The sequence below is a fragment of the Nycticebus coucang genome, chromosome 2 (genome assembly GCF_027406575.1).
Source record: "Nycticebus coucang isolate mNycCou1 chromosome 2, mNycCou1.pri, whole genome shotgun sequence".
NCBI lineage: Eukaryota > Metazoa > Chordata > Mammalia > Primates > Lorisidae > Nycticebus > Nycticebus coucang.
Window position 1 is genome coordinate 100,149,118 of NC_069781.1, and position 12,819 is coordinate 100,161,936.

General features: G+C 44.1%; 1 protein-coding gene across 5 annotated transcripts in view; it reads left to right on the top strand.

Annotated features, from left to right (window-relative positions):
- FANCC (FA complementation group C) overlaps positions 1-12,819 on the top strand; it is a 275,826-nt gene that overhangs the window by 241,973 nt on the left and 21,034 nt on the right. For all 5 annotated transcript variants that reach the window (XM_053577238.1, XM_053577221.1, XM_053577226.1 and 2 more), the window contains 3 exons: positions 4,397-4,472; positions 6,674-6,755; positions 9,559-9,733. In XM_053577238.1, coding sequence (XP_053433213.1) covers positions 4,397-4,472; positions 6,674-6,755; positions 9,559-9,733 — 333 coding nt within the window. The remainder of the gene's footprint in view (positions 1-4,396; positions 4,473-6,673; positions 6,756-9,558; positions 9,734-12,819) is intronic.

Here is a 12,819-nt window from a genome sequence, read left to right on the forward strand (position 1 = left end):
AATGGATGAACAGATTTTGGTATATTCGTACAATGACAACTTCTAAGCAATAACTAAAGAATGAGGGTGGAGGCAAGATGGCTGACTGGAGCCAGTTTTCCACAGAGGCTCCCATCCAGAAGGAGAGTTAAAGGACAGAAGTTTAGCAAGAAAGCCGATGGTTTGGAGCTGAGCCAAGAGAGAAGGTTGAAGAACACACATCAACCCTACTGAGGTGAGCTGCGACCCCAAGGAAACAAACAATAGGTAAAAAAAATCCATCACCAAGTGGTCAAGTGTCCCCTCCCCCATGAGAATGGCTTTCAGTATACTTTCTACAAACAACTGAGCAGAGTTCAAACGTCCTCCTATTTTATCCCACAGGCAAGACCCTCTAAAAACCAGACCTCTTTCCCCTACTAGGGTGCCATGACACTCTCCTGCCAGGCATAAAACGGTATATATTCTCTACCTGTAATTCTGAACTCTCAGCACTACCCTCCACTCTAACCCCAAGGTCTGGAAGCCTGTCCCCCATGGAGTCCAGATTCTTGAGCATTTTCTGAAGAGGTGTGGACAGGGTATGGGCTGTTGCTGGTCTGTGCTGATTCTGTGGCATGGGACTAAGGAGAAGATGGTCAACTGAGAGGGAACCATACAGGAGAGGCCGTGCCCCAAGGCACAGAGCAGCGACGGGAACAATACGACTCACACCCCTGGGGATATTCTGCAGAGACATTCCCTATCACTCTGGGCAACCAGAGGAAGCCAGGCTCTGATGGCAGCCACTGGAAGAACAGATCGGGAAAGAAATACAGGCCCCATGAGTAAAGGGTATGCCTGAGGCATTACCGGCCTGGGCTGGGCACAGTAGGGACTAGAATATGGGTGCACAGAGACAGCAGACTCCCAAGGTGGGGCTGAGCCAGAGAAATGCTTTACTGAGCCAAGATGCACCTGGCCCTTGGAATCATAGCTGAGACAAAGGTGGGCAGGCAGCGGCTGGGACTGACAGGTGAGTGTGAGCTCTAACTGCACCAGCCCCAACACAGACTGCAGCTGAGACCAGGCAGCAGCACAGACCAGGGCTGAGTCGCAGTTTTGGTGAGATCAATCAGCATCTGATCTGCAGGGGAATATAACCAGGACAGAAACAAATTCTGCGAAGTTGTTCTGTTCTGTCAGCAACATCAATCATGGGTGAACTGGAACTGAATGAACTGCCCCAGCCTCCATTAAGCATCTGAGGTTGTTAGGCCTTACCTCCCCCTGCCGGATAGTGGCAGAAAGCAGTGGCCGGGCTGAGGAGGCATAGATCTCCCTGTGACTCAGGCAGGCGCAAACTCCTGGAGTATCTGCTCATTGGAGGGAACTGGGTCACAGCCCTGCGGGGTTATCAGTGACTGTGGGCTTATCACTGGGAAAGAGGTGCATAGTGGGGAAGGAGGCATCAAAATTCCCAGACTAATTTATTTGCTGGATGGGTCCTTCTGACCTCATGGAGCACCAGAGCAAGTCATACTTGAGCTGCTAGCAGACCCCTGTGATCTAGTTGCTGGAGACCTTTTGAACTCTCCCACCTGAGACCACTACTGACTGGGACACTTGATTTGGACCTCTTGAACTGGGCTAATCACCCGAGAACTATCCAGAGTGGTACCCTGGGTGTCTGGTTGTGGGAAGGTTTGATTTTCCTTTTCCAATTGTTGCCTGTGGGGGGTGGGGTGACAATTGCTGGTATTTCTCCACAGCTGAGACTTCAACCCAGGGTAACTGATTAACTGGGATAGGACAGAGACCAGCTGAAAACAAGACAGAGCCACTTAGCCCCACCAAACCAAGCAGGTCCCCAGTTTCTCAGGCCATAGCACTGTACGGGTCCTTGGCAAAGCTCTAGGGGAAAAGGTACAGAAACCAGTCCCAGCTCATGGGCAAAGGGCTGGTTAATCATTACTCCTGGAGCCCCCAACCCAGCTTCTCCTTATCTGCTCATCTAGCCAAATGGTGTAAAATAATCATGGGGCAGAATCAGTGGTAAAACTCTCATGACAGGAATAACCAAAGTAGATCACACACACACACACACCCCAAGGAACAATATGTCGGACACAACTGAAGATCCCATTCATAAACAGATGGCTGAGATGTCGAAAATCAAATTCAGAATTTGGATTGCAAATAAGATTAATAGAATAGAGGTAAAGTTGGAATTCCACGAGCATTTCAAAAGTTGTCTCAAGAATTCAACGAATTCAAAGACAAAATCACCAAAGATTTTGATACATTGAGACAAGAATTTGCAGCCCTCAAAGATCTGAGAAATACAGTAGAATCCCTCAGTAACACAATGGAGCAAGCAGAAGAATGGATTTCTGACATTGAAGACAAGAATGCTCCCAAATTCTCAAAGAGGAAGAGAAATGGAGAGCAAACATGGATCATTCTCTCGGAGAGCTCTGGGATAATTCGAAGAAAACTGACTGGTCTTTAACATTGTAAAGGAAGTCTTAGCCATTACAATTAGGGAAGAAAAGGCGATCAAGGCTATCCATATAGGGTCAGAAGAGATCAAACTTTCGCTCTTCACAGATGATATGATGGTATTTTTGGAAAACACCAGGGATTCTGCCACAAAACTCTTCGAAGTGATCAAGGGATACAGCATCGTCTCAGGTTACAAAATAAACTTTTATAAATCTGTAGCCTTTATATATGCCAACAGTAGTCAAGCTGAAAAAAAGTCAAGGACTCTATTCCGTTCACAGTAGTGCCAAAGAAGATGAAATATTTGGCAGATTACCAAATAAAATATGTGAAAGATCTCTACAAAGAGAACTATGAAACTCTAAGAAAAGAAATAGCTAAAGATACTAAGAAATGGAAAAACATACCATGCTCATGGCTGGGAAGATTCAACATTGTTAAAATGTCCATACTACCCAAAGCAATATATAATTTTAATGCAATCCCAAGATGTTGGCCAGGATGTGGAGAAAAGGGAACACTTCTACACTGCTGGTGGGAATGCAAACTAATATATTCCTTTTGGAAAGATATTTGGAGAACACTTAGAGATCTAAAAATAGACCTGCCATTCAATCCTACAATTCCTCTACTAGGTATATATCCAGAAGACCAAAAATTGCATTATAACAAAGATATTTATACCAGAATGTTTATTGCGGTCCAATTCATAATTACTAAGTCATGGAAGATGCCCAAGTGCCCATCAACCCATGAATGGATTAATAAATTGTGGTATATGTACACCATGGAATATTATGCAGCCATAAAGAATGATGGAGACTTTACCGCTTTCATGTTTACATGGATAGAGCTGGAACTTATTCTTTTAGCAGAGTATCTCAAGAATGGAGGAGAGGGTGTCCAGTGTACTTAGTCTTACTATGAAACCCATTATAGCTTTCATACGAAAGCTATGACCCAATTATAGCCCAAGAAAAAGGGGAGTGAGAAGGGAGGGTGTGGGGAAGGATTGGTGGAGGGAGGGTAATTGGTGGGACCACACCTGCCATGCATCTTATAAGGAACTTCTTCTCATACATGTGGAACTTAACTGAATGTGGAGTATAATGTCTTAGCACAATAACTAAGAAAATACATAACTAAAGAATGAACCACCCATACTCAATAATACTGATGAGCCTCAACAAAGCCCTGAACCAAAGTGTCTGGAAACAAAAGGATGTATGCTCTATTATTCTATATGCATGAGATACAAGATTAAGTAAAACTGATCTGTCATGTCAAAATTAGAATGTTGGTTGGCACAGTGAGGTGGAGGGGCTGACTGTTAAGAGTCACAAGGGAACTTTTAGGGGGGATCGAAATGTTCTTTGTCTTGATTGGAGCCATGGCCGCATAGATGTATATATTTCCCAAAACTTATCACATCATGTCCTTTAAGCTCATGCACTTCATGCTTTCTAGATTTTAATGCAATATATTTTTTAAAAAGTACTTAAAAGCTTCTGTTTGGCATGGACAGGTTATGCCATTTTGACCCTCAAATATGTGAGCACCCTTGTTGTTTTATGCTTTTGTTTAATAAACTGTGCTGAAATACCTAACATCTTATAACTGCTTTGGCAACTCTTACTGAAATAGAAGATTTACAGGTATAATTGAGTTCATGTGAAGAAAGAAGTCATACAAAGACATTAAGAGCATTACTGTATTTTCTTTAAGTCCCAGAAAGTGACTTTAAAAAGATTTATTTTTCTGGAAAACATAAGCTTATTGGAAGCATTTAAAAACATAAATGTTGAAGAAAATAGTCTGACCATATTATTACTGGTGGGTCTTTTTTGGGCAGAATATGCAGGGGTTTGTAATTTCCTAACACCCCTCTCAGTCCCAACATTCATGCTCTTTGGAATGTTTTGTCTTATTGTAGCTGAAGTTTGCACTCAAGACCTATTTTCCTTATGCTTCTCCATCTCTTGCTGTGGTGCTGCTGCAATACACCAAAGGTAGGTTAAGGCTGATGTTGCTCATACCAAAGTGATTTCTGGGGAAGAGCATTGATTGACAACCTAGAAAACCCTTCTCTCCCAGTTTGTCATCTGTAACACAAGGGAGATGAAGCTGATTATTTTTAAGATCCCTTTAAGCTATGGATTTTAATATAAGACTCTGCTTGGCTTCCCAGTTAGGACCACTTACCAAAAGAAGAAGAAAAGAGAAAGGAGAAGCAAATGGCCTCTGGTTAGGTTTCGATAGTCTGCCTCCAGGTGGCACAGGCTCTGCCAGGTCAGCCTGACCCACACGGATGCCAGGAATAGGCAAAGATTTGGCTGCGTCAGCATGAAGCAGTACATTTACTTGTTTTTCATTCTTTCTGTGCCATGCAGCCCGTGGAAGAAGAAAAAGATAAAATGATGGCTAAATCCAAGGAAATTTAGGGAAGAGTTCTCCTGACCAAACTAAAGGAGGATTTTTAAAGAATTCAGTAAGACACCTGGACCACAGCCTCCCCTGAATTTACTTGCCAGGCTTCTGTAGGCCACATCTGGTTGAGGAAGTGATGGTGCCACCCTTCTCCGGACCGCTGTTGGTCTCAGACAGTGCCTGTGAGCTTGTGTCCAGAAAATACTTCAGAAATAGACAGTAAAGGCATCCTCTCCCTCTGAACCTGAAATCTGAAGGAAAGGCAGCTCTGACATGATCCCAGACTGTGCCATCCAGGAAGGAGAGAGCGGAGGGAGAGTAAAGAGCCCAGAACGTCTCCCTATTGTGCCATCTCGCCCTGCCTTTTCCCTAATCCTTGTGTGAGTAGATTCATGGGAGGAAAGTAGATGATTCAAAGGTCCAGAACATTTTCCAGAGTCTAAGTTTCTCTTTCTTTTCTAGAAGATGTAGGTTCTTGCCCAAGGTGGTCCACCTGACACTGCCCTCTCAGGTGGTAGAGGTGGGGGTGGTTGTGGTCTCAGTGGGATCTCCGGTGACAGTTTCATAAAAACCTGGGGAAACACAATCAGAAAATATTAAGACAGAAAAAAATCAGGAACTTAACTCACCTAACCTTACAACTCAGGTTACATCAGCCCAAGGTCAGTCTGTGTGGGAAGCATAAGGAATTCCAGAAAATGCATTGCAGTTGTTACTGTTTAAGTTCAGGAACCTATAAACAAAAGATGAAGGCGGTAGATGGTGTGAACTCAGCCCTCTGTCTTTTGAGTTATCTAGATTTATGCCCCCAAATAAACAAGTGATGTCAACCAGATGTACAAGAACCTCTGGAGTAGGGCGCCAGCCTCATATACCAGAGGTGGTGGGTTCAAACCCAGCCCTGGCCAAAAACTGTAAAGAAAAAAAAGAACCTCTTGTGCTACTTCTAGAAAAAATGAATGTTCACAAATTTCAGAAATATGTTTAATAGTATAATTTTCTATTCGTCAGAAATTTATTTTGTGGCCATTGCGAAGTCTGAAAGAGACATAAAAGGTGATCACTTATGAGCCCTGACTATCTAGGAACTATATGCAGAGGGCTCCTAGATAAAGTAAATATCTAAATGACTAATTAAAAAAAGAAAGTGAATTATGGGGTTAAGGGGATTCAGAGGAGCGAGAGGGCTGCCTTTGTGGAGTGGTGGTGCCTCCATCACTTGTGTTATCTTCCTCGTGGATTTGAATACAGAATCTATCACTGCATGAAAACCTTTTTCAGATGTTGCTTAGAACTACAAGTAAGTGGATGCTCAGATGTGTTTAAAGCCACAGCATAATTGTGAAACCAGAGAAACTAACTCAAGAAAAGGCATTTGTTTGCATCATTCCCACATGTTTTTTTTTTTGGGCCTTTTTTTTCCTGCTGTAAACCTGAAATACTGTAAATTCAACACAGCCATAGAGAAACAGTTGAGCAGGCCATTTCTAATTCCTTCTTGGCTGTTTTATTGTAATCTCCCATGTATTTTGAAATCACAAATTATTAGATGGGGGTGGGTAGGTAGAAAAGAAAAAACCTGGGGCACCTGCGACATGCAGCAGTCTGTATCTGCTGCAATATTCCTGAGTTAAAGAGCGTGAGAGTACTGGCATGGGTTCTGTGAACCAGGGAACAAAGGAAAGGGCGTTTCCCTAAAACTTCAAGTCTTAGCTAGAGATGCTTCCCAATAGGTTTGACTTTTCTTCAGTTTCTCTCTTGACTTCTCTCTCTCTACCCACAGATCTCCCACCAGGACGCTGGCTCCAGGCACTGAAGCACGTTTCTGAACTACTCAGAGAAATTGTTGAAGACCAGACTCCTGGGTGAGCAAAGCCCTGACCACTCCTAAGTCTGCCGAATGTGTTGTTTTCCTTGAATCTGATCTTCCCTTTGAGCAGGGCTGACAGACCTCACAGGTGAGCACTGTTGCCAAGTAAGAGGTGAACAAAGCCTGTGGTTGCACACGTCACTTTGAGCAGGTCAGAATAAATAGGCTGGGGCTGTGCCTGTGGTTCAGTGAGAGGGGTGCCAGCCCCATATACCGAGGGTGACAGGTTCAAACCCAGCCGGGCCAAACTGCAGCAAAAAAGTGGCCGGGCATTATGGCGGCGTCTGTAGTCCCAGCAACTCGGGAGGCTGGGGCGGGAGAGTCGCCAGGAGGTGGAGGTTGCTGTGAGCTGTGTGATGCCACAGCACTCTACCGAGGGCGATAAAGTGAGACTCTGTCTCTACAAAAAAAAAAGAAGAATAAATAGGCTGCCTGTGTAAATACCTATAGAGAAATTCTTCTGAGTAATGTGTGGTTTCAGATCATGAAATACACAGGTGTAATGATAAAAGAAGAGACCCCAGAAAAAAACAGTGCCCACATCTGGGCAGCGCTGGCTATGCAGCGGGAACAGCGTGCTTCTCCGGGTCCTTCCTTCCTTCTCTCTAGATCTCTAGGGAAGGAAATTCTCCTGCCCAGGAGAGTGGATGCTAAATGTTTGTTTTCCCTTCTTGTTAATAAATATTTCTCTAAAATTAGAAAATACATTCTAACATAAACTAATTTCTAACATTATGGTAAGATTACTCTCTTACATGTGTTATTTTCCTAAGGGCATTCACATTTAGAGTTTAAGTTCTTTCTAACATAGTACTCTTTGGCTTCCTCTTAACTTCCTTACTTTTAGAGTATGAATAATTTATTCATTGTCTCTATTAGCCTACTAAGACTATCTTCTTTGTTCCTTTTGCTACTATTCCCTCTTGAAATTCTCTAATCTCTTCACTGAGCTAACACAGATTGTTTTGTTGTTGTTTTTTGAGACAGAGTCTCACTTTGTCACTCTTGGTAGAGTGCTATGGCATCATCATAGCTCACAGCAACCTCAAACTCTTTTTCAAGCAATCCTCCTACCTCAGTCTCCCCAGTAGCTGGGACTACTGGCACCTGCCACAATGCCCAACTATTGTTTAGAGATCTTGAACTCCTGAGCTCAAACAATCCACCTGCCTTGGCCTCCCAGAGTGCTAGGATTACAGGAGTGAGCCACCATGCCCAGCCCACAGATCATGGCCAATGTTCCTGTGTCCATGAGCACTGCCTAATGGTGTGAATACCCCTAGCCCACCCCAACACCAAGATTCTTACCAATAGTGAGCAGATAAAAAAGGACTGGCAGCCAAATGGAGACTAGAGTATCTCCCCTCTTAACCTGCAGCACCCTGTCAGCTCCACATGGACTCTTTTTGGTTTTCTCTGTCAAAGGAAAAGCAGGACCTAGACCTAAAACCTCACGGGGCTCCTATCTTAACCTGGACTTTGGGGCCACCTTCAGGGGTATGTATGCAAGCAGGGTAGGCCCTTTCTCAGTCAGCCATGTGGAGCTGCCTTACATACTCAGTTACTGGTGGAAAAGAGAGTGAAGGAACAAGCTGATCTCTGACCCCTGATACACGTGTGCTGCAGCCTGGAGCCCTGCTACTCTGCACACTTACCCGAGGTCTCTATAGGGGAGGTGCTGCTAGAACCCCTTCCTTGCTTTGAGACATCCTAACCCAACCAATGTGGTCCCCAAAGCATCAGCTCTGACCTTCTCCTGGTGACAAAGGAGTAAAATGAATTTTCTCAACCTTCTTTCCTTTTCTCTCTATTGTTCTGAAAGCGTGACCGCAGAATATTTAATCACTTCTCAGGGAGAACTTGGACAGGAGAAAAGTAGTGACCAAGGAGACGAGCAGAGTGCTTAGAGCTCAGGAACTCCACGAACCAGGCAGGGAGACCATGGAGCCAAATTCAACAAAGGCAGACCCTGTAGCAGAGCTCGGAATACCCCTGTTCCAGTCCCTTTCTTCAGTCCAGAGGGGAAGTTTTGTATAACGACCTGAGGCCAGTCCTGCTCCATTTTTTCCAAGGCATATTTTAAACTGCTGTGGCTGGCACTGCCCAAAAGGTCTATCCTTTAAGCAAGTATTACAACTCCCAATAGTCAGTGCAGCAAGAAATGACTTCACAGAAGCTTTAACTTTCCAGTACTAATGTACATGTGATGACAGGAAAGAATACATGCAACTCATTAGAAATTCATAATTGCCAAAACGTCCACCAGATCCTTGGGTCTTGTCAGAAGGGAAAGGACATTTCTGCTTGTGTCCCCCTTCCACCCCCTTCCTCATGAATGGTGGAGGCCGACAGCCTTCCTTGGTCTCCATCTGGACCTGGGGAAGCCTCTCATTTCTTACCCTTAGAGCCTTTGTGGCTGAGAGGTCCCATTCTCCACAGCAGCCCAGCTGTGCAGGCCTTACAGAGGGCAGGGAGGCACATGGCAGCATGATCCTACAATCATCCTGTTGGTTATAAGCCAGAACCTTCCTTTCTCAAAGAACTTACTCACAGTACCTTACATGTCAAAGTCCTCAGACCTCATGGGGTTCTTGTGAGGCATCCTTTGAATGTCCTGAGGGGGGTTCAGAGTGGCACTCATCAAACTTCCTGGGTCTAATTTGTGTTCCTTGCAGGTTGTACTTCAGTGGATAAGTACAATAGGAGCCAACTGTTCACAAACATTAAAGTTGCTTTAAGAACCAAAAGGAGAAAGAACTCAGGTTTCCCAGCTGCCATCTGTCTTGGCTCTATTCCAGGTCCTGTGAAGGTCCCTTTGAGAGCTGGTTTTTGTTCGTTCACTTTGGAGGATGGGCTGATATGGCGGCTGATCAGTTACTGATGTCAGAAGCTGAACCCCCTGCGGCCCTGCTATGGCTCTTGGCATTCTACTACAGCCCATGTGACGGGAGTCAGCAGAGAGCACAGACCATGGTGGGTGGCAGGCCCTAGTGCGTGTGCATTCAAGGGCAGCTCTGGGGCACGTAGACCGTCCTGCAGGGAGGGGCTCTATAACAGCTTTCACTGACTCTCCCCCCACCTAAGCTCGCTCTGCAAGCTCATGGCGTAATTCGTGGTAATGTGTAGTTATCTATTTGGGTGACAAGTGGGCTGGGGCTGGACTTGCGGTCAGAGACATTCTCCTGCCTCCACAGAATTCACTGGAAGCAAGACACAGCCACCCTGTTCTCCTGGGAAATGCTGCAGGGATAATGCACAGCCCTTCTGCCCTCAAGGTCATTGGATCTATCCTTGCTCAGTGCCCTTATTTACAGATGCATCTCACTCCGGGGGCCTGTCCTCTAGGGTTGCCATGAGCACTGGCCCATGGCACAGCCTGGCTCTTCAGCCAGCGTCCTCTGTCTTGCTCCTCAGCAGCCTGCCGCGCCTGCTTCCATCTGGACTTACTCCTTTCTGGATCAGTCAGCATACCCTCACATTACCGGCTTTGTTTAGACCTCTTGCTATGGTAATCGCATGATATTAACCACTTTGCTTCTGAAAAAGGACTAGGTCATTTCCTAAATAACAGAGCAGCTAAGTATAGGAGAGGGTAACTGTCAGTGGCAAAGATAGTTGTTATTTCATGTGGAATATAATAATTACAGGAAGCAATGCTTTGATTAAAGGCTTTGGCACCTCCCTTGCAAATATTTATTTGCTGGTCTTTCAAACTTCAACTGCTAGTGCTTTGTGCTGATTTAATAATTAAAGAGAACAGGTTTCATTATGTAAAAAGCAATGTTCCTATTTGCTTTATATTTTCTGTTGTATGAAGAAAGCAGAGACTAGTACAGATGTTTTTATCTTTTATTTGTTTAAAGGCTTGCATGACAGGAAAGAAAAAATTTTGGATTTTAAAAGTTGAAATTTGGTGATAACTTAATTTGGATCAAAAATAAAACATTGTTTTAGAAATTATCATAATCCACATAGGTATTTGAGGATTGCTACCTGATTAAAAAGAAAGCCTCCTATTTCTTCTTCCTTAAAAATATCACATTGAAGCTAATCAAGGAAAATCCTAGTTTATGTTTTTCTTCATCTTATTTATTTATTTTGGTTTTTTGTTTTTATTTTTTTGTTTGTTTTGAGACAGAGTCTCACTTTGTCACCCTCAGTAGAGTGCTGTGGCATCATAGCTCATAGCAACCTCAGACCCTTGGGCTCAATTGATCCTCTTGCCTCAGCCTCCCAAGTAGCTGAGACTACAGGCACCCGCCACAATGCCCAGCTATTTTTAGAGACGAGGTCTTGCTCTGGCTCAGGCTGGTCTTAAACCCATGAGCTCAGGCAATCCACCCGCCTCAGCCTCCTAGAGTGCTAGAATTAGATGCATGAGCCACTGCCCCGGCCTTATTTATTTATTTTTATTTTTATTTGTTTTAGACGGAGTCTCACTCTGTTGCCTACCTCAGCCTCCCAGAGTGCTAGGATTACAGGCATGAGCCACTGTGCCCAGCCTCTTCATCTTATTTTGGACATTAATAATTAAGATTGGTGAAGCACTCATGATTTTTGTTGCCCTTTTATATGCAGTTTGTATTTGATTCTGTGCATGCTAAATTGGTGGATGTATGTTAAATTCCTATCAGTCATGGAAACTGACAAAGATTCACTTTTGCAGTATAGAAATAAATTGTTCTGTAAGACTTAATTCCTAGAAATTTCTGCATTGGCACATCTTTCTACTAGCTAACTTGGTCTTTTTGTTTGTTTAAATAAAACCTATGCATAATTCTTACTCAGAGGATGCTTAGGCATGTTGGATAAAAATGGATTAAGTCAGAGTAGTTTAGCGCCATATGCCCGTTTTCTTCTTAGCTGTTCCATCAGATGTGGCCATCTGCCTTCTGACTGAACCAAGTGCTTCACGTTAGAGTTTCCAGAGCCTCTTCCTCCTTGTGCCTGACCTGAGGCCTGGGCATATGTGACATGGGAGGAAAAGAGTTTTCTTACTTTGACTAATAATACATACCTCTTGTTCCCCAGGGTTTTGTGAACAGGGTTTTAATCACTGGATGTTCTCTTGGGTAACTTGAGAAACAGACCATGAACTATGCGAGAAAGTATTATTGTGAGATTTGATCATGCTTAACAATAGCTTTGTCTTTGCCTTACTTATAAGGCATAATTAAATCACAGTGACTCTCTTAGCTCCGGATCACGTGTTGGGGCTGAAACAGTTGCCTCTGTTAGTTGTCCTTCAGGTGTGAGAATGTGGGTGCAAAGAGAGTCTATCCATGCCCAGGATGTGTTCCGCCTCTGCAGAGGCCTGTCCCACTCACCAGCAAACCACATTGTTGGCCAGCCAATACTCATCTCCTTTATTTTTCGAGACAAGGTCTCACTCTGTTACCCCAGTACAGTGAAATGGCGTTACTACAGCTCATTGCAACCTAAAGCTCTGGGGCTCAAGTGATCCTCCTATCTCAGCCTTCAGAGTAGCTGGGATTACAGGTGTGCAACACAATACCCAGCTAATTTTCTATTTTTTGTAGAGATAGGGTCTCACTCTTGCTCAGGCTGGTCTTGAACTCCTGGCCTCAAGTGATCCTCCTGCCTCAGCCTCCTAGAGTGCTAGGATTACAGGCGTGAGTCACTGCAACTGGCTGTTCATCTTCTTTTGGTAACTGAATTGGATCATGATTTTCTAAAAAGTCTATGTTCATATATATGTATATATATATATATATATATTTTTTTTTTTTTTTTTGAGACAGAGTCTTGCTAAGTCACCCCCTTGGTAGAGTGCTGTGGCATCACAGCTCATAGCAACCTCTCAGTCAACCTCTCCCTCTTAGGCTTAAGTGATTCTCTTGCCTTAGCCTCCCAAGTAGCTGAGACTGCAGGGACCTGCCACAAAGCCTGGATATTTTTTTGTTGCAATTGTTATTGTTGTTTAGCAGGCCTGGGTCGGGTTCATACCCACCTGCCTTGGTGTATGTGGCCGGCACCCTAACCACTGAGCTATGGGTGCTGAGCGTATGTTAATATATTCTTAAGAATTAAGAAAACAA